General features: G+C 41.5%; 1 protein-coding gene across 2 annotated transcripts in view; it reads left to right on the plus strand.

Annotated features, from left to right (window-relative positions):
• DAAM1 (dishevelled associated activator of morphogenesis 1) overlaps positions 1-22,587 on the plus strand; it is a 227,168-nt gene that overhangs the window by 179,704 nt on the left and 24,877 nt on the right. For both annotated transcript variants that reach the window (XM_070750274.1, XM_070750284.1), the window contains 2 exons: positions 2,090-2,197; positions 12,831-12,934. In XM_070750274.1, the coding sequence (XP_070606375.1) occupies positions 2,090-2,197; positions 12,831-12,934 (212 nt within the window). The remainder of the gene's footprint in view (positions 1-2,089; positions 2,198-12,830; positions 12,935-22,587) is intronic.

The raw sequence follows: 22,587 nt of genomic DNA on the forward strand, positions 1-22,587 counted from the left end.
TATGTATGTATGAATGAATGAATGAATGAATGAATGAATGAATGAATGAATGAATGAATGAATGAATGAATGAAGAATGTTTTTTAAATTATGGGTTTTTAGTTTTAATTATTAGATTTGTATTGTATATTGTTTTTCTATTACTGCTGTGAGCCGCCCCGAATCTACGGAGAGGGGCGGCATACAAATTTAATGAATGAATGAATGAATGAATGAATGTTGCCTTCTGCTCCTTAGGATCAATGAATAGAATGGATTGTAGAGCAGAAATACATAGTGTTCAGGCCAGGAACCGCACTCATCTTCAAATGCCCTACGCTGCAACATATGACCACAGTAAAAAAGAAAAAAAATTAAAATATGAGTGGGGTGGGACAAAAAAAACCTCAAAAGAAATAAACACAAATATTACTATAGTTATTAAACAGTTGCCTGTTTTTGCAATGCAAGAACAGTGGTACCTCATGATACGAACCCCTCGCCATACAAACAACCCAAGATACGAACCCGGGATTTGGAAATTTTTTGCCTCTTCTTACAATTTTTTTCCGTCTTACGAACCTGCCGCCTTTTTGAAACAGCAGGGGGGCTTCTCGGTGTCCTCCTGAACCCGGACTCCAAACCCGAACTTCCAGGTTCGGCGTTCAGGAGGTCGCCGAGAAGTCCCCCAGCTGCTTCAAAACACGACAGCCGGGCGGCGGGGCTTCTCGGTGGCCTCCCGAACGGCAAAAGTTCAGGTTCGGGAGGCCGCCGAGAAGCCCCGTCGCCCGGCTGTCGCTTTTTGAAACAGCCGGGGGGCTTCTCGGCGTCCTCCTGAACCCAAACGCCAAACCCGAACTTCCGGGTTCGGCATTCGGGAGGCCGCCGAGAAGCCCCCCAGCTGTTTCAAACCGTGACAGCCGGGTGGCGGGGCTTCTCGGCGGCCTCCCCGAACCCGGAAGTTCGGCAAAAGTTATAGTTCGGGTGGCTGCCAAGAAGCCCCGCCGCCCGGCTGTCGCTTTTTGAAACAGCCGGGGGGGCTTCTCGGCGGCCACCCGAACCCGAACTTTTGTCGAACTTCCGGGTTCGGCATTGGGAGAACACTGAGAAGCGCCCGGCTGTTTCAAAAGGTGACAGCCGGGCGGCAGCATTTTTTTGCGGGGGGTTTTTCGCTGCACGCATTAATTCATTTTACATTGTTTCCTATGGGAAACAATGTTTCATCTTACGAACTTTTCGCCTTATGAACCTCCCCCGGGAACCAATTTGGTTCGTAAGACGAGGTATTACTGTACTTCTAATATCCCAAAGGTGGTTTTTCCATAAAGGCAACTGGACGTCCTTTCTTAGCTTTTTTAAAAAAGCTTGGGGGTTTTTTTGGATGAGAAGCAAAACTTTTCAAGGATTAAAAAAAAACAAGAAAGTCCACTTGCCTTTTGGAAAAGCACCTTTGGGACAACCATGACCTGGATGATTGAGAATCTCCATGTAAAAATACTCCAAGTTATTGCTATTCCCAGACACCAAAATTGATTCTCACGTTTAAAAAAAAATAAGAAAAATGCAAGTGAAAAAAATTGTTGGAGCTGGGCTTCTATTATCTTGACTTTGGATTTCCATTATCAATTATCAATTGGCATTTTCAATTCCCATCTGACAATGCTGGGAATAAACATGAGAAAGCATTGCCTTTATTTTGTTGTTGTTGTTCAGTTGCTAAGTTGTGTTTGACCCTTTGCAGCCAATGGACCATAGCACACCAGGTTCCCTCTATCATCCGCTTTGATTGCCTTTATATCATATAAAATTTTCCACTGACTTTTCCTATTCAAAACCTAACGCCAAATGAGGGGGGTCTTCTTCAGCTGATCCAACTAAGCTGCTTTTATGTCCTTAATTATCCTGGAAGTGCTGCATTTTTCTATAATTTAGAATGATTTCATTTGCCTGGCATGTACATCAAAGTGATTTCACACTTATTTTTAATAAGTACAAGAAATTTTGTATGGGCCCTATTAATTGCATATGGTTTCATTTGAATGTAGTGAAGTGTAGTGCCGTGTGTTGAAAAAGTCACAGTAATGATTCTTCCATCCTCTTTCTATCCTAGAACAAGTTGGAAGGTACTGTGTGGACTAGCATTGATGATGCCAAGGTATTTAAGGTGCTAGACCTCGAAGATCTTGAAAGAACATTCTCCGCTTACCAAAGGCAACAGGTAATGTGTCTCTTTCCAAGATCTGCAGGTAACCCAATACACACTTTATTAGACAGTAATTGGAATGCATTATTTTATTATTAATGTTTTTAAAAAAATAAGTAACATGGTTGAATGCATCTCAGCATGTTTCTACGTTGGTGTTTTTAATTGGTGGTTCGTAATCTGATGGTGTAGTGTTGCCAAGTGTATGTGACAGTTGGCCCTAACCTTAATATTCAAGCATGCTTGAGTAAAGTTGACAAAATTGCTGGGAATGGCTAAAAACTAATACTGGTGTGCATGTGAATTTCCTCCCCATTATTAAAAGTTTTTGTTCTGCAAATAATATTTCTCTTATTTAAAAAAATCATTGCTTTTCAGCCACTTCTGATGCAGTGACTTTAAAATTGTGTTGATAATATATATGAAAAGGAAGAGAGTAATAGTGATATTGTCCTTTTTTACAAAAAAAAATGGTGATACTTCTTTTTTGTAGTTTGGATTTTTCAATGTGGTGGCTGAGCAAATTACAGTGTGAAGAAAGTAATGATTGATTCCAACCACCCTGCTTCATCCAATGTCCCGGTTTTGCTTTCCTAATCCAATCCTCTTCCTTGTCTTGCACATTTTATTTTCTTTCATGAATTTGTCAGGTTTCCAAATCTCTTCATATATTCAGGCTTAGAAACAGCAACTTCCAATTCTACATATATGATTGTGCTTTGAATGTCATTGTAGGCCAGAGGTCTTCAAACTTGCAACTTCAAGACTTGTGGACTTCAACTCCCAGAATTCTCTGGGAGTTGCTGGCTGGAGAATGGTGGGAATTGGAGTCCACAAGTCTTGTGAAATTTGAGGACCCCTCTTTTAAGCAGTTCACAAAGTCAGTGGAAAGCATGATTCTTGTAATTTTGGAAACTATTTCTTGCAGTCCAGAAAATTATTAACATTCTCCTTAAAAGGATTTCAGGGCTGATGCCTGCTTTACATAGCATGTAGGCTTATATACATAATAAGATAACCTGATAAGCACAAAAGAGAATGACATCAAGAGTCTGTAATTGACCAGGGCTTGTGCAGTGTGTTTATGGGGGCATCTCCTAATAAGCTAATAAGTATTAATAAATAATAATAAGTAATAATAAGGCTAATAAGTATTCCGCTCACATTCAAGAAACCTGGAAATACATGATCAAGCAACTGATAACTTTCTACATAGGCATAGAGATGTTCCTGTTTCTGAAGCAGCCCTTCATTGTGTATCACAGGCAAAGAACGGTAGTGATTTTATGAAATCTCCAATGAATTTAGGCAGCATTGGGTTACTGGTTTGAAATCTAATATGTTAGCTTGATTTGAAACCTTAGATTCCCCAGTAATTAAATTGAAATATTTGTAAGGCAGAATCATATTTTAATATATACATATATTCAGCAATATACAGAAATGATTTCTGTAACACATTAATATGTGAACAGCTGCCAATAAGAAGACAAAAAAGTTTTCCTATTGCCTTTAGTTAAAATGTTTGAAGTTTGCTTTGGCCTGATGGAATTTGCTGGTTCTGAGTCAGTGTAGGTCTGAGCCAGATTGTAGATTTGAGAGCCACAATAATTCAGGAAGATAGCCCTCTTCCGTCCGCTGTCAGCGTCTTTCATGCCGGCGGCTTCCAAGAAAACCTCAAACTTGCCCATGTAAGTCTGCCAAGTGGTTTTCTCAGGATCGAAAAAATCAGGAGGTTTGGCTCCTCGTCGCCAGTGAAATAAATGCACCGGAGGCTGGCTGCGAATTTAAGCAGTTTATTTTGCTAAGATCGGTTAGCTCTGATCAGGAGTACTCTATTCAAATAGGCGCGAAAAGTCTGAGGGAAAGCGTGGGCGTCTTTAACTATTTATATTTTCTCCTCCCGCAAGAGGCGCTGTTTGACAGTTGTTACTTTTTCCCGCTTCAGACAGGGTAACCAATCAATGCTTAACATGCAAATGTGAACTCTTGGTAACTTTTGTACGTTTAAATATTTACATATTCGACAACTAGGAGTCAAACTCAATTCCAGAGCATTAGTAACTTTACCATTTACAACTTTAGGATTATTAAGGTCATATTTATTGCTGATTCTGGAAGTTGTCATTCAAACACTTAACCAAGTGCTTTGCTAGGAAAGTCTAGGATAGATCATAGTCTCAAATGTTCAGGGAGAAATAAAATCTATATCAATTATGTCATGCAATATTCCTATTAGAAATAGAAATAGAATTCTTTTTTGGCCAAGTGGGATTGGACACAGAAGGAATTTGTGTTTGGTGCATATGCTCTTATATGCTCTTATTATCAATGTACGTACTTTTTCTTTATATTTTATAACTTTATTGTATTGTATATACCTTGGTGTGAGGAATTCTGTGTTTTCTTTTCCCTACAAATAGGTTTCATATCAGCACATTTAAAGCTTTCAAACAGCTTAGGCTTTTAATGTTAAACCTTCCATTAAAAAGGAAATAAAGCAGTGTTAACAGCGCTGCCTTATGCTTGGATTTATAAAGCTATTTTTTCATAAAGGGGTGAAGAAAAGGTCTACTTCAATTTTTCTGAAAAGGGGAAGGAGAAATAAAACAAAATACTGGCTTGTGGGCAATATGAAAAATGCATTCAAATGTTCTGTCTTTAAAGAATAAACATCAGAATTCAAGGTGATTTCGTAATAACATAGAAGCAAAGGCAGAGTATGCTATCCAGCTTTGTGTTCCTACTGAGCAAAAATATAGTTTGCTTAACTGTAATTGATTGAAGGCAAGACAAGAAACAATGGATGGAAACTAATTAAGGAGAGAAACAACCTAGAACAAAAGAGAAGACGGTCCCATAGGTAATCTGGTCCCGTGCCATGTAGGGCTTTATAGGTTATTACCAACACTTTGTATTGCATTCGGAGACCAAGCAGTAACCAATGCAGATCACAGGGATGTTGAGGATGAAATGATTCATTATGTTATCCTCAGTATTTGGCCAGGCTGAACAGCTATTTCTACACAAGATTGTTTATATAGGACACCTAGGAGTTTGGTTACTCTGCTTCAGGAAAAGAGTGATGAGAATTTTAGGTATTTACAATATTTATTTTTCTTAGACTGTCCAATAGCCACAGGTATCTGGGCAGTTTATAATAAAACATTGCACCTGAATGTAACCACATGTCTGTAATGCCCACTCCCTCCAAAGATGCAGTTTGCTAAACAAAAGGGGAATTAACTTTCATTATTACCTTGAATTCAGCAATTCAGACATAATAGAAAAAAAGAATATCAGTACTGTAGTCCTATTGTACTTAGCTTTAAAAAAAGACCTCTCTCTTTTGTTTTGCTGTTACAAGAATAAAGAGTTTTAGGGAGACTTTTTTTTTCTTCAATAGAAGAGGATGATCCTCCATTCAAATGCATTAAAAGTTCATTAGTGTTCTGTCGAGCTCTCTGGTAGAATCCTCCCGAAAATTTCAGACACACACACGTTTGAAAATTCAAAACAATGTTCTTTATACCGAAAATTCAAATAAACTAAGCACTCTTTTTGTATAGCAAAGAGCACTTGTCTCCAAACAAACTGGTAATTTGTACAAGTCCCTTATCAGTTCTGAGATACTTAGCTTGCAGCTGTGAGGCAATTCACAGTCCTTCTTCTTTCACAAAGTGAAACACACTTTGCTCTGGTTTAGTTTCAAAGCGGGGAAAAATCAGCACACAAAGGTCAAAGTCAGCAAGGCAGGCACAAAACACAATGATCAGATAATCCTCCACAATGGCCAAACCCACCAAACTCACTAATTACCACAGCCCCACCCAACCACAGGTGGCCTCATTTTCTTTGATAATAATCTCTCAGTTGTTGCTGCCTATGCATCGCTCTCCGCATGCTGGCTGTATCAATAACTCTTGTTCCGGATCCAAGGAAGAGCTAGAGAATTGATCTCCTTCTGAGCTGTCTGCCACACTCTCCTCCTCCCTGTCACTCATGTCTTCTTGGTCAGAGGAGCCGTCATCAGCAGATTCCACCGGGAGGAAAACAGGCCTGCAGCATGTGGATGTCTCCCCCACATCCACAGTCCTTGGGGCAGGAGCTGGGCCAGAGCTAACCACAACGATTAGAAAGAAAATAATAAAGCTGAAATCATGGGGTCGTGGGAACCGAGCAGTGGACAGAGACAGAAAGGTCAGGTTCAAATATAGCAATTGAGATCACATTAAGCAATTCCTATGCTAGTTGTGCTATTCAAACCTAGAAGCTTTTGATTTTGAAATATAGGTCCAGTACACTGGGATTGGCCTCTGAAGTCAGCTGATAAATCTGTGATACATTACATTTTGAAGCAGGTAGGTGTTTGAGATCACCTTCCAGTATATATGTGAACACGTGTTCATTCTCATTTTTTCTCCCTCCCTCCCTCTCCCTCTCTCTACACACACACACACTTCCCCATTACCCATATAAATAGTTATATATGCACACCTACGGACACATCTCCCTCATTCATTTGTCTTCCTATATACAGTATCCCTATATACAGTGATCCCTCGATTAGCACGGTCTCGATTAGCGCGAAACGCTGCAACGCGGTTTTTCAAAAAATATTAATTAAAAAATAAGTCCGCGCTAGTTCTCTCTCTCTTTCTCTCCCTGTTGCCGGCGTGGTATATGAGAGAGAAAGAGAGAGGCAGAGGTTGGGCGCATTACCGGGAGGTGGAGGCGGCGTGGGGACGCTGGGTGCCGGGGACACCGAGGAGGGGGTGGACGTGGCCTCCCAGCTGCAGAGCCGAACAAGGGCGGAGGCAACGGCGGAGTCCGGCGCTGGGGCCATGCGGGGCCGCTCATCCAGGGGGGCATGGACTGGCAAGTCGCCCTCCTTTCTCTTTCTTTCTCTCTCTTATACCACACCGGTAACAGGGAGAGAAGGAGAGAGAGCGGAGGGCACCTTGCCGGTCCACGCCCCCCTAGATGAGCGGCTCCGCATGGCCCCAGCGCCGCCCAGGCAAAGGGGAAACCCCAAGATCGCTTGCCGCTTGCCGTATTGCAGCGAAGGAGGCGAAGCAAGGCTCCAAGCTGCAATACGGCAAGCGGCAAGCGATCTTGGGGTTTCCCCTTTGCCTGGGCGGCGGGAAGACCAAGGGAAGGTTCCTTCAGCCGCCCAACACCTGATCCGCTCCGCAGCGCGGCAGCAGCGAGGAGCCGAAGATGGGGTTTCCCCTTTGCCTGGGCAACGGGGAAACTCCATCTTCGGCTCCTCGCTGCTTCCGCGCTGCGGAGCAGATCAGCTGTTGGGCAGCTGAAGGAACCTTCCCTTGGTCTTCCCCGCCGCCCACACGCAAACTCCACCATCTGCGCATGTGCGGCCATGAAAAAAATGGCGCGCATGCGCAGATGGTAGTTTTTACTTTCGCACCACTATAACGCGGAAATCGATTAGCGCGGGAGGTCTTGGAACGTAACCCCCGCGCTAATCGAGAGATCACTGTAATTACATAAACATATGCAGTACATTACATATACAAACCCACCCTTTCTCACTTCCCCAGGGACACAAATATATATGCACTTGTGTCCCAACCATTATTATCTGTTCAACAAAAGCAATGAACATGTTTACATGTAATGGATGTCTGGACCAAACAATGAGATCTCCTGATTATACATTTATTTGTTCAGGGCCTGCCAAGCACATATGCGTCCACAGACACCATATTACTAACTACTGTGATAGATTATACAGGTAGGGCAGTAATGCAGCCTAGAGAGGTTGAGTCACATTAGCCGGTCTGCCAGAATTGGAAATAAAGTATTGTGTGGATAATGCAGAAAATAAGGCAGTAAAATTTGATTGTTTGCCAGCCCTGGTTATAACCAGAGAGTATATCTGCGCTCTCTTTCTTTCCAGGTACCTGGTGAGAATATGAACATTAAACATCATTCGCACACATCATTAAAATATACTATATTTAGCTATTCAAAATGCTTTCAAGCATCATGTTCCCTTTTCAGTTGGTGGCTATCCAACACTTTGCTTTTAGAAATGTGTCACCCACAAGAGTTATTTGGCAAAGTTGTCATTATCAATAGTATTGTCAATGGAATCAACCATGTTTGGAAAAATGGGCCAGTTAATAATATTCAGTGCCTATTCTGCAACTTTTGCAATCTTTCTCTGCTTTAGTCCTCCTAAGCCTCCTGTAGTCAAAGGTCCTGTTTTATGTATGGTTCTGATTTCATTCCAGTGACTTTTGTAATGCATATGAAACCTATCATAGTCACTATTATAGAAATTCCCAGCCCTAATCATTCCAGGCAAGGGGGTGGGGGTTGTTTTATTTTTTATTTATTTTAGTTCGTTATTAAATGCATATGCCATCCATCTCACTGTCCAATGTCATTCTCAGTGGCTTGCAGTGCCATCAATTCAAAAGCACTTGTTTTCATCTAAGATTGCACTGAGCTAACGGATAGTTCTTTTGCAGCCCAATTGCAATCTTGCTGATCCTCTGTGGTGGTTCTCCACTTTATTAATGCTATTGCTGAGATGCTCATATACAAACATTCATATATGGCAAGAGAAAGGGTAGTAGTCTCGGGAAGCTTAAGAATCAGGATCAAGCCAGAACCTCTTAAGATTCTGAAATGTTGGCTTCAAAAGAGAATAGCAGAGTTGGATCTTGGAGATCTAGTTCAACCCCCTGCTTAGGCAGGAAACCCTTCAGACAAATGGTTATCTAATGTCTTCTTTAAAGCTTTCAGTGTTGGAGCATTCACAACTTCTTGAGGCAAGTTGTTCCACTGATCAATTATTGTAACTCAGAAAATTTCTCCTTAGTTCTAAGTTGCTTCTCTCCTTGTTTAATTTCCACCTATTGCTTCTTGTCCTACCCTCAGGCGCTTTGGAGAATAGTTTGACTCCCACTGCTATCATGTTACCCCAGTCCTTCTTTTCATAAGACTAGACATGTCCAGTTATTTTTTATGCTTTATTCTCGAGTCCCCTAATAATCTTTGTTGCTCTTCTCTGCACTCTTTCTAGAGTCTCAACATCTTTTTACATCATGGCAACCAAAATTGGATGCAGTATTCAAAGTGTGGCCTTACCAAGGCATTATAGAGTAGTATTAACACTTCGTGTGATCTTTATTCTATTCCTCTGTGTTGGCTTTTGTGGCAGCTGCAGCACACTGCTAGCTCATATTTAAGTGATTATCCACTAGGACTTCAAGATCCATCTCACAGTCACCACTATTGAGCAAGGCACCACATATACTGTACCTGTGCATTTTGTTTTTCTTCTCTAAAAGTAGAACCTTACTTTTTTCACCATTGAATTTCATTTTTGTTAGATAGCGTCCAATGTTCAAGTCTGTCAAGATCCTTCTAATATATATTGAGCTTATCTTCTGGAGAGTTGGCAATTCCTGCTAGCTTGGTTTCATCTGCAAATTTGATGACTTCACCATCTATCCTCTCATCCAAATCATTGATGAATATGTTGAAGAGTACTGGGGTACCTCACTGCCTACCTCTCTCCATGTAGATTCAGTTCCATTGAGGACCACATATTGAATGTGTTTGACCAGCCAATTACGAATCCATCTGGTGATGATGCTGTCTAACCCACACTTTTCTATTTTATCAAATAGTGGGCTATGGTCTACTTTGTCAAATGCCTTACTGAAGTTCAAGTAAATTATATCGACAGCATTCCACTAATTTTGTCATTTTGTCAAAGAATGCAGTAAGATTAGTCTGGCATGATCTGTTGTTGACAAACCCATGTTGGCTTTTGGTTATTACTTTGTTTGCTTCTAGGTGTTCGTTGATTCGTTGCTTGATTATCTTTTCCAGAATCTTTCCTGGTATTGAGGAAAAGATAATCAAGCAATGAATCAGCAAACAGCATTGTATGAATTGGCCTGTGGGAGACAATACATGTTGAATTGATGTAGATTGCCATCCCAGTATCCCCTACAGTTGAAATGTGCATGACCAATGAATGAAACTGCATCTAAACTAATGCCTGTTGCTTGCCTCCGGCTCTCTTTTGTTGTATTCCTACACTAACCTCTGTTGTGCCGTGCTTCTTGGATTGCATTGTAATGGTCATAGCTGATAGAGCCAAAATGCTGCGGAGATTGTTTAGTTTCCTGTTTGCAAACTGCACAACATATATCCTTCCCAACTGTACTTTGACTCTTTTTCTCATTTTTGTTTTGTGGTTGTTGTTCTTTTTTTTCTTTTTTTTTTTGGGCTGTGTCCACTGAACTGCACACTTTTTTCCTGCCTATCCCCATGCTTCTGCTCTGGCTATAGGACTTCTTTGTGAACAATAACTCCAGACAGGTAAGTTTGCTTCTGCCCAAATTTTCAACTGGATGAGCAAGTGGTTTGTGCTGATATGGTCAGCTGGATAATTAAATGTGTTTTTGTTGTTTTTTTAAAAAGCTTAAGAGGTCTGAGTTTAGTAGGATTTATTTTACTGTTCAGAATAATTTCACAAATTATTTAGTGGCTTACACTTAGGGACAGTGCTAATGTAGCCGTATGCATATGGAAAAAATAAAATCATTTATAGAAGAAATATAAAAGTACTGAAGTTTTATATCTGCTATAATACTATGACAGTTGAGAATCAATCTAATGTTCTTGGGTGGCTTTGACATATTCTTTACTTACTCTCATTTCTGGGGTTTGGGGGTTTTTTGGTAGGGGTTTTTTTTTTTTGGCAAACTGTTTATTTGTTTTTCCAGTGCTTTATTAGACATCTTTTAGGAAGGGTTGGGTTGATCACTGGGAAATGGAACTAATTTCCTTAATTTTGAAAGACCTTGTGAATATTATAGCCAATGGATATAATAAGGTAAAGTACCTAGCTCTATCAAATAGTGGTGTATACATAAATATTTCTTTCTGTGTGCATGTGTGTGTGTGTGTGTGTGTGTGTGTGTGTGTGTGTGTTTCTCAGCAGATGGCAGCATCTGTCTGACACTTTCAAGCTAAGCAGGGTCTACAGTGGCTTTATGGAGGGGCATCTCTAGGAAATTCTAGAATTATACATGTAGGTTAACTTGGTGTCTTTCAAATTTTGCAATTTTAAGTTGTGTGGACTTCAATTCCACAGTTCCAATTGGGAAATTTGGGAAATTGAAATCCATACATCTTAAAGTTGCTAGGTTTGAAAAACACTAGGCTAGACCGTAGAAGAAAAATCCTGGAATACAAACAATTTCTGTGTCACTACAAATAAACTGTAAACAGTTTATATATGTACGTGGACTGAACCAACTTGAAATTTGGGCGGCGTTATCTCAAAATTTTCAAAAAGATTTGGATGAATATCCCAAATTCCTTCTGTGGCTGCAATCAAACAGTTGTTTAGTTATGTTGAACCAGCTTTTCTCCAGAATCCTCAGATATGTTTGGTTTTCTCTGTTCTCAGCCTTGAATTACATTCTTGCTGGGTTTGACAGGGCATGAGATTGGAAAAGACTGCTGTCCCAATGAACCCATAACCTTGTCCATTTTTACCCATGTTATCCCCCATATAACTGAACCGTGATCCTACCACCTTTTCTTAAGTTACAATTGTTGAAGAGCAGATCAATAGAACATCTGCTTTGCATCTAGATATCAAACCTGGAAAAATTCTAGTTGAAAATTTTGGAGAGAGGACTGGATGGATCAAAAATCTGATTTGGCAGATAACTTTCCAACTCTTTGTTCAACATTGAAAGTGAAATAGCTTTATCTGGAATTGAAATAACTTTTTGTCCATCCCAGTAATATCTGCCTTGACAAGCTGAAGTCTCTCAGACCCAGGCTACTACTACCGCACGAATCCCAGCGGCCGATAAGGTCCCACAGAGTTGGCCTTCTCCGGGTCCCGTCGACTAAACAATGTCGTCTGGCGGGCCCCAGGGGAAGAGCCTTCTCTGTGGCGGCCCCGGCCCTCTGGAATCAACTCCCCCCGGAGATTAGAACTGCTCTCACCCTCCTTGTCTTCCGTAAACTACTTAAGACCCACCTATACCGCCAGGCATGGGGGATTTGAGACACCTTTCCCCCAGGCTTATTATAATTTATGTTTGGTATGTATGTGCTGTTTGGTTTTTAATTATGATAGGGTTTTTAGGGGTTTTTTAATATTAGATTTGTGCCAGTATAATATTGTTTTTATCATTGTTGTGAGCCGCCCCGAGTCTTCGGAGAGGGGCGGCATACAAATCTAATAAATTATTATTATTATTATTATTATTATTATTATTATTATTATTATTATTATTTCCTTTGCAATATCCCAGCTAATGGCAACCAACTCTAAATAAAATTTTACAACATATCCAAGAAAAAACGATCTCTTGCTCCTTACTGTCTTTTGTTTGTGGATTCTTAATTTTCTATAGCTGGATAAATATTTATTCACTTGTAACCAGTCGCCTTCCCCCCCCCCCCCTCTCCTGGATAACCTTCCAATTTATGAAAATAGATTATTGTGTTCCAGTTACAGTTTAATCAGTAGCCTTGGTAAAGCTTCTTGATTGATGTTTGAGATATTGGCGTGTGCCAGAACTTCTAAAATATCAGTGCACTTCTACTTATTAATGGATTCTTTTCATGCCTTTTGTAGAAAGAAGACTCCATTGATGACACACTGAGTTCCAGGCATAAAGTCAAGGAGCTTTCAGTAATAGATGGTCGGAGGGCTCAGAACTGCAATATTCTGCTCTCAAGGTATCACTAAATGTATTGCCTTTTGTCAAGGTTCCAGGTAATATCTGAACTAAATCAGAGTCCGAGTCAAAGTAATCCGCAAAGTTTCAATTTATTTCCGGAGCCATCCTGGCCCATACACAGGGAAACCTGGATCTGAGTTTCCCACTCAGTTGAAAGTTCACATCTCTTGCCCCCCACCCACAAACTTGTCATGTTGCCCATTGAGATTGTACCAGCATGGCCAATCCTTTCTTCGCTTCCGCCCTGGTGGGTGGGCATAGGATGTCCTTGAAACATTCTGGGTTTTTTTAAATAAACTTTATTGATTTTCTTAAAATTGACAAACATACGAACCCACACTTAACATAAAATTGGGGTTGCAAATACCCCACTTATTCAAGAAGTCAAATTGCAGTACAGAAAAAAGAATACATTATTAATATGTTAAATCAACCTATGTTACCTTATTAAGAAAAAAACCTAAACTTCATATCTAAGCAAAGTACAAACACAAAAATTAAGTCCTAACCATATTACTATTGTACATTTTTTAATTCTTCTTTTTGTCTATCCATGTATACACTTTATTCCAAATCACATAAAATTCAGATTCTTCTTGGTTATTTAACCGTCTTGTCATCATATCCATTTCAGCGCAGTCTAATATTTTCTTAATAACCTCCTCCTCTTTGGGAATATCTTCCCCCTTCCAATTTTGCGCATATACTATCCTGGCCGCTGTCGTTATGTGAATAACTAAATGTAAAATATCTTTCTTATATTTCTGCTTAGTTATACCTAATAAGTAAAATTCTGGAGTTTTTTCTATCTCTTGCTTTATTATTTCTTTTATTATTCTTTCTATCATTTTCCAGTATGTCTTAGCTTTACTACAGCTCCACCATTGATGATAATATGAACCTATTTCTTTTTTACACTTCCAGCACAATGGGGACATATTAGGGAACATTTTTGCAATTCTACTTGGTGGAAGATGCCACCTATAAAACATCTTAATTTGATTTTCCTTTAGCGATACCGACTTTGTCATTTTCCAATTAAAAGTCCAGACTTAACCATTCTAAAGAATGCTTTGTGGCCGCATCTGTTCCCTCCTGAAGTTCATCCCTCCCAAGTTCCCATAAACATCAGGTCTTCTATAGATAGTGTGGCAAGCCGTTAATTTATCACCAACTTCTGCACTGGCATGACACCCTCCTTTTGCAAGAACAAGTTCTCCTGAACCTTTCTATGGAAGACATCCTCTAGAAGATCGAAAGACTGTTTGCTGAACCACGCCTCTTTTGGGTTCATTTTCTTTTACAGAGACAGACAGCATTCTATACGTTATACATTTGCCTGTAGCAAGATAGCTTCATGGAGGTTGCAGCTCCCAGTGGCCACAAATAGGAAATGAAAAGCAATGGATTACTAAGGGGTCTAAGTGGAGTCAACTCAAAAAAGGAACTCCATTGTGGCTGCAAAAAGAGAGGTCTTCTGGCCTCCATTGCAGTCTGCTCAAAAAGTGCCTCATTGTGCAGGTAATCCTCAAGTTACAAATGTAATAGAGCCTGCTAGTTACATTCGTAACCCAAGGATTCGTTAACTGGATCACATTAAAGGAACTGGGCAACTCCTGTTTTACCCAATGCATTCGCTAATCAAATGTGCAGGTCATTAAGTGCACATGAGGTACAGGGTGCGTTCCAAAAGTAATGCAATTTTTTTAAAAAGTAATTTATTGAACAGATTTGCACAAACACTTAAAATTCTTCAAAGTACTTTCCTTGGGCCTCTACACATTTTTTCAAGCGACTCTGCCATGACCAGTACGTGCCCCGGAAGGCATCTTCGGGGACCTCTCACAAGTCATGGCTGATTGGATCTCTTCTATGGACGAAAAACTATAATAAATAACCATAATAAACTATTGCTATAACTATTACTTTTGGAATGCACCCTGTATCTCATGGTTGAGAAGAGTCTCCGGAGAGGGGCGGCATACAAATCCAATAAATAAATAAATTAAATAAATAAATAAATAAATAAATAAAGGCCTATTGCTGGAACAGGCCACCTGCTTCTGACCACCCAAGACCTCCCCCGGCCCACTGAAATATCTCATGTGTCCACCCCCATTCTGCCCCACCGGGTCTGCAAAGGCTCTGCGCTCTGGGCCTCTGCAGACTCACTTACCTTTCAAAGATCTGCATGATCAAGCGAGCTGTCTCCTCTCCAGCCTCTATGGTTGCTTCTCTACCCTGCTCCTAGGACTCTTAAGGGGAAGCAGTGGGAGCAGAGGCAGAGCGGGACAAGCGCGCCTTATATAGCTTGGTTGACTCAATGAGGCTGCCGGCACGGGAGGACCAATCCACTTTTGGATGGCGGAAAGCGATCCTGCACTCCTTCATGCCTCCATCCCCTCTTGCAGATGTTTTTGGTGCAGAGAACAGATGCCTTCAGGGGTGGGATTCACATCCCCGCAGGTCACTATTATCCCGGCCAAAAGCCTTTGGCAAAGGGGACAGAAGGTTGTGTAAGAAGGTGGCTGCTTTTCTGCCACATGGCCCTGACTCTGCAGATCTTCAAAAGGTAAATGAGCCATTGGTGATGGGATGGGGAGGAGCCGGTGGGCTAACATAGTTGGGCCAGTGCCTGTTAGGCCCCAGGAATTGGGGGGGGGGGATAGGCAGCAGGAGTGTTGCAGTGTCTCTGCAGTTGGTCATAAGGGTGAACAAATACCATTTGTAATTCTGAGATTGTGTTGTAACTACTTTCGTGAGGGTTTTATAACTTTAAGTCATCATTAAAGTATTGTATGTATGAAAAAAATAGCATGAATTGAGGAGAGTCTGTACAACTGCAAATTCTGATGTTTTAGCATGAAAAAACGTAGAGATGTAATATCCAGACCAATATGAGCTACTGCACAGATCTTTAGGCTTCAATTATAATTCTTTATATTGTGCCACCCAATTAAAAAAACATATCACACTGCTGAATTGCAGAAAGGGCAGCAACAATGTATGTTTGAATGACCACTGTGTAAATGTTTTGTCTTTCACCTTCCCCAGTAATCCTCCAGCTGCTCACTTGCGAAGATGCCTAATTGTATTCTCAGTATCATGTGTGTTTAAATGTTTTAATTACTTTAAGTGGTGATTGCCATCCTTGCACCCAGAATTGATTTAATACACAATCCAGAACAGTAAGCACCCAGAATCGAAGGCAGCTTGATTAGAGTTTAATGGGAATCCACTATTCCAGCCAATCCACTATTCCATCACTGTACATTAATTTTCTCCCCCTCTGCCTGTTAAAAATGTGTTGATTTGCATACACTATACTGCTTTCAAATGTGGCAAAGAATATCAGGAATTATTTGCAGTAGTGTGGAGAGGGCAAACGACACTAATGCCATTGGTGTTTCTTCCAGGTTGGGCTACCTGACAGGCTGTGAGGATAAATTTGAGTTTGAGATTCATATATTGTAAATAGGCCAATTCTGCATATTTTCATCTATTCTAGAGAATCTAGAATATCTAGAGAATTACAGTTGAAATACACTGTTTTTCTTCTTGCACTGTTGAATTAAGAAAAGATTTCTACACATGATCATCAGGCCAAGCTCTTTATTTATCCTATACATTTATAAAGCAAACCAGATATTGTTGGCATGCATCTCTGAAAAGTTCGCCCTTGCTAGATATTTTATCTCTCTCTGCCTTGATCTCTAACTCTGGGAAAAATGTTTGGACAGTGAGGTCATATTAGATTTCTTCTCAAGTTAGGAAGTATTTTTGGTTTTCCATCTCCCCCTGACCTCTTTCCTATGAATGTAATATGACCATATATGGTTTTTCATTTTGGGATTGATTCTTAAACTGTATCGAACAAACCTAGACATTGTTCTTTGCACCTGAGTTACATGTGCTCTTGTTAGCTCTCATCCTTTGCTGACTTCATAAATCTTTTTGAGAGTCTTTAGCAGCATTCTCTGAATACCAGCTGGGAGTGCTATCACTTTGATTTATAAACTTCCCAAAAGGATCTCTTTGGCCATTGGGAGAAACATGATGCTGGGTTAAATAAAGCTAGTTCGATGGTATGTCTGTGAAAGTTGGACCATAAGGAAGGCTGAGCGCCAAAGAATTGAGGCCTTTGAACTGTGGTGCTGAAGAAGACTCCTGCGAGTCCCTTGGACTGCAAAGCGAGCAAACAAGTCAGTCTTAGAGGAGATCAACCCTGACTGCTCTTTAGAAGGCCAGATCCTGAAGATGAAACTCAAGTACAAAGGAAGGACTCACTGGAGAAGAGCCTAAAGCTGGGAACAATTGAGGGCAAAAGAAGAAGGGGATGGCAGAGAATGAGCTGGCTGGATGGAGCCACTGAAGCAGTAGATGTGAGCTTAAATGGACTCCAGAGGAGAGGAGGGGAAGGCCTGGAGGAACGTTGTCCATGGGGTTGCATTGTGTCAGACATGAGTTTGCAACTAACAACAAGTTTGATCCAGCACTATTCTTCTAATAGAAATTGTGGTGGTTAGGCTTAGCAATGGTCTTTAATTAATTGCATCTTCCTTAATTTCCAGTATGTTTAAAAGAACCAGTTTTCAAGTCTTCCTTTGTTTCATGTGCTTCCACTATTCCAGAAGATAAAATAACACCCCTGAATCTGCACAGCTTAGATTCCAGGCCTTGCCTCTCAGATCAGTCCATTTCAGGGTGGCAATATTGATGGTTTCACTGATGCTTTCAAACTACGCATGCTTTCATTTCATTCTGTTTTCAAGCCATCCCCAACCCAACTCTCTGATAAAAAATTCTCTCTAAGCCATTTTACCATTCTGGCTTCCTCACGGAAATGGAGCATCTTATGACTTTCACATTCTTCACCCACATATGAAATGTCCTTGGACTCACTTTCCCTCCCTCTCTCTCAGGTGATGAGAATACTGCTTTCCATGCAGATAAAGACAGCAGTGTTGCCACTGGAAAGGGTATTGAAAAGTCAGAGTTGGTAGGGGAGAACTCAGATTTGCCATGCTCATATTGGATGTACTGGAGCCAACAATCATGAGAGCTGATTGTTAAATATTCTGGCATTCTCAGCTGAGACACCGTGCCTAGTCCTCTCCCCTCAGCTGTTTGGCAGTTATCCATACAATGCAGCAGTGGCAGTAGAGACAGCAGAACCAGTTGTTACGCCTGTATCAGCACACCACTGGCTACACCTAAGCTTTTTCCTGGCACAGGCATGTGCTTTTCTTATTGAAGCATAACTAGTCAGCACCTGGTGCCTTCCCTTTCATCCAGATATAATTCCTTCCAGATTCTAAATAGTTGATCAGTATTTTAAAGGTGCTCTGCAACCCTGATTTATCCAATTTAAATAAATGTGTGTTTTTTAAATTATATTAGAGTTTTTAAGTCTTTTTTAGCCATATTACCGTATATACTCGAGTATAAGCCAACCCGAGGCACCAAGTATAAGCCGAGGTTAGAAAATGCAGTGGCTACTGGTAACTTATAAAAATGGAAACCAATAAAATTACATTAATTGAGACATCAGTAGATTAAATGTTTTAGAATATATATTTTAAAGAAAACCAGTAAACTAGCTCTGTAAATTTAAAAGAGGGTAAACAAAAGCAATCTGGTAATAACAATAAATTAAAAAGTAAAAAAAGTAGCTCAATCAGCAACCAAGCTAAAACCTATTTCTAAAGCTAACCCAGGGGTCTTTAAACTTGACAGTTTTAAGACAGGTGGACTTCAACTCCCAGAATTCCTGCACCAGCCATACTACTTCAGGAGTGGGAGTTGAAGTCCACAAGTCTTAAGGTTTGAAGACACTTGCATTTCTAACCCTAACCCAGGGCTCTTTAAATTTGACAGTTTTAAGACTAGTGGACTTCAACTCCCAGAATTCCTGCACCAGCCATGCTACTTCAGGAGTAGGAGTTGAAGTCCAAAAGCCTTAATCTTTCCAGGTTTGAAGACTCTTGCATTTCTAACCCTAACCCAGGGCTCTTTAAACTTGAGTTTTTAGAAGCCTGGAGAGAGCTCATGCCGTTCCCCCCCCCCTTTAGCTTGCTGGCTGGCTGGCTGGATCTTCCACCCCTGATCCTCCCTTCTCCTCGTCTCCCTTTACTGCTCCATGTGTTGTGCAGGAAAGCAGATTTGCTAAAGAGATCCACTTGCGAGGGCAGCAGGGGGAGGAGGAGGAAAGGAAAGAGCTGTTCTCCTCCTCCTTCCCCAGCTGCCCTACCAAGTGGATCTCTTTAACAAATCTGCTTCTCTCTCCGCTTGGGGGCTTCTAAAGCCTGGAGAAAGTTCATGCCGTTCCCCCCACCCCCCACTTTAGCTTGCTGGCTCTCTCCTCCTCCATTTCCCTTTATTGCCCCATGTGTTGTTCGGGGAAGCAGATTTGCTAAGGAGATCCACTTGGGAGGGCAGCAGGGAATGGAGGAGGAGGAGGAGATCCAGAGTAGCCTGCAGCCGCAGAGGAAAAGGAAAGAAAGAAGAACCCTCGCCGACAGCATAATTATTTATTTAAGTACCGGTATTTTAAAAATAAATTTAAACTCCTTGTAGCGGCAGGAGAGCGAGAGAGAGAAACGAGCCTTTTCCTCGGAGGAGCAGTTGGCTGGCGTCTTTGCTTGAGCCGGGGAGAGGAGGCAACGGCCCCACCCTCCCCACAGCCGCTTCGCTAGGAGAGCGGCTGTGGGGAGGGTGGGGCCATTGCCTCCTCTCCCCGGCTCAAGCAAAGACGCCAGCCAACTCCTCCTCCGAGGAAAAGGCTCATTTCTCTCTCTCTCACTCTCCTGCCGCTACAAGGAGTTTAAATTTATTTTAAAAATACCGGTACTTAAATAAATAATTATGCTGTCGGCGAGGGTTCTTCTTTCTTTCCTCTTTCTGCTTTTCCTCTGCGGCTACAGGCTACTCTGGATCTCCTCCTCCTCCTCCATTCCCTGCTGCCCTCCCAAGTGGATCTCCTTAGCAAATCTGGAGCTTCTGTCTTCTCGCAAGTGCCTCCTCTCCCCGGCTCAAGCAAAGGCTCCAGCCAACCACTCAAACGGCGCGCAAGAGGGGGGAAATGGGAAGCCGATGAGGTGGGGGAGGGGTGAGAAGACAGAAGCAGGAATCTACCCCCCCACCTCACTGGCTTCCCATTGCGTTTTTCCCTTCTTGCATGCCGTCGGAGCTGTGGGAGGGATGGGGCAGGTGCCTCCTCTTCCCGGCTCAAGTAAAGGCACCAGCCAACCATAGCCCCAAGAGCTCCGGCATCGTTGGAGCTGTGGAGGGTGTAAAAGTGTGACCTTCACAGCCCAGTCCCTGCATCCAGCCCTCCCAAAGGCGCCCCCGAAGCTGCCTCAGCAGGCACCTGCCATAGCTCCCTCACCCGCCCAAGCCAGAAATGCCTGCCGGGCTCCCGCGGGGCGCCCTCTTATGGCGATTCAGCGCCCTCTTGTGGTGACCCGAGTATAAGCCGAGGTCAGGTTTTTCAGCCCATTTTTGGGGCTGGAAAACTCGGCTTATACTCGAGTATATACGGTAATCGGATTTTTAGATGTATTGTTATGTTGTTTTGATATGTTGTGAACCGCCCCGAGTCCTTGGAGAGGGGCAGCATACAAATCCAATCAATCAATCAATCAATCAAATAAATAAATAAATAAATAAATAAATAAATAAATTTCCTAATAAGTTACTACCCTAAGAAAATATTACTTTCCATATAAAACAACTCTCTCTCTCCGCGCTGCTTATGCCTTGCTAGGCAGTGATCTTTCCTCTAAGGCACAAGCTTGCAAGTTTGGAAAAATATGTTTTGGTGTCTGGATGGCCCCGGAGTGGGGTTGAAAAGGCAAAAGAGAGCAATGAGCTCCTTCCCATATTTGGGTATGCCATGTGACGTGGCAGAAAAACATATGTGTGTGTGTGTGTGTGTGTGTGTATGTATATGTATCATGTTTTTGCTGATCAGCACTTAAAAACAGAATTGAACAAACTCAAAGATGTATTAATTTCTAATGGATTCGAAAGAAAAGGAATTACAAACCTAATCAAAAAAGAGACATCCCCCAAAAATCAAGACCAAGAACAGGATAATGGCACCACCCTCCTCCCTTACATCAAAGGCACCACAGACAAAATTAGTAAAATTCTACACAAACATAATATCAAAACTTCATTTGTCACTAACCAAAAAATATCAAACATCCTAAGAAACCCAAAAGATAAAATCCAACTCGAAAACCAAGGAATCTATGAAATCCCTTGCAAAACATGTGCAGCCACATACATTGGACATACTAATCGAAGAGTGAGCGCACGCATTGCAGAACATAAGAATGCAGTCAAAAAAGAAGAAAAAACTTCCTCCCTTGTCCAGCACATTAAAAAAACAGGGCACGAAATTGACTTTGAAAAAACTAAATTACTTTCCAAAACAGAAAATGTATACAGAAGAATAATTATGGAAGCCATAGAGATAGAAAGGCACCCCCTCAGCATGAACAGACGAGATGACACGTCCCGCCTGCCAGAGATTTGGAAACCAGCCTTAAACAAAAAAACATATCATAATCATCACCATGTCAATCCTTCAACTAAATCTGATTCCACCAACCAATCAAATCATTAAAACATAGTCACCCAATCTATTTGCTACATTCAAACCAAATCTCCACCCCCAACACTATATATAAGGAACAAATGGCAGTTGCAAACATTCTATATTTACAGCAGCATGAAGCTTATAACTTCAGCCTGATGATGGTGAATGTGATTTCACCGAAACGTCGCATAGACACTCAAAATATTACACGGGGCAAAACCCGAACTCAGAACAATCTACATACATATATGTAGAAAGTCAAAAGTCTTTCTGCGCTGGCTTGTCCTCTGGATTGCAAAAGGTTCTCTTCCCACCCCACCCCACAAGTGTATTCTGAGCCTGTGGAAGTTATGCATGCTCCCTTCTGTTTTGACCCTCCTCATGAGGCTAGCAGTTTGTCTCATCAAAGCTAAGCACACCCATTCAACATCTCTTGCAAACTGTCACACCCTGTCAACAAGTTTCATCATTTAAATCTTTGTGACAGCCAGTGCTGTAACTACCTTCCATCTCAGATAAGTCTGTGCTTAGCAGCTGCTGCCAGCAAAGATAATCATTGTGGTTTTTCTGGACAGGCTTACTGCTTTTGCTGGCCTCCTTCCCCCTGCATTGTCAGAGAAGAGCTTTTCCTATCTTCCCTCCCCATCCTCTCCTATAAATATTCTCCAGGGACATCTTCATACCGGGTTTGTCTGTGTTTGTTTTTCCAGGGCTAGAGTGTGAGGACCAAACACCCTCCCATACATAAAAGCCCCAAGACAGTCCTGCTGACACAGCAAAGATTATTTGCAAGTCCATAGAGCAGGCAGGCTCCAGAGTCCATTCCTTGGAGAGAAATACAGAACCTCTTGCAAAATATTCATTTCCCTAATTCATTATTCATTTCACCGCCAAGGGCAGGCTCTAAATTTCCCCTTCTCCTCTCTGCCGCACTTACATACACTTAGATCATTACAGGTTTGTTAATGCTTATTTATTAGCTAACCCAAAAATGAAACTCAATCCAATTAAAAGCAGCATAAAGGCTGCACGAATCCCAGCGACCA

Source organism: Erythrolamprus reginae, chromosome 1 (genome assembly GCF_031021105.1).
Source record: "Erythrolamprus reginae isolate rEryReg1 chromosome 1, rEryReg1.hap1, whole genome shotgun sequence".
NCBI classification, from domain to species: domain Eukaryota; kingdom Metazoa; phylum Chordata; class Lepidosauria; order Squamata; family Dipsadidae; genus Erythrolamprus; species Erythrolamprus reginae.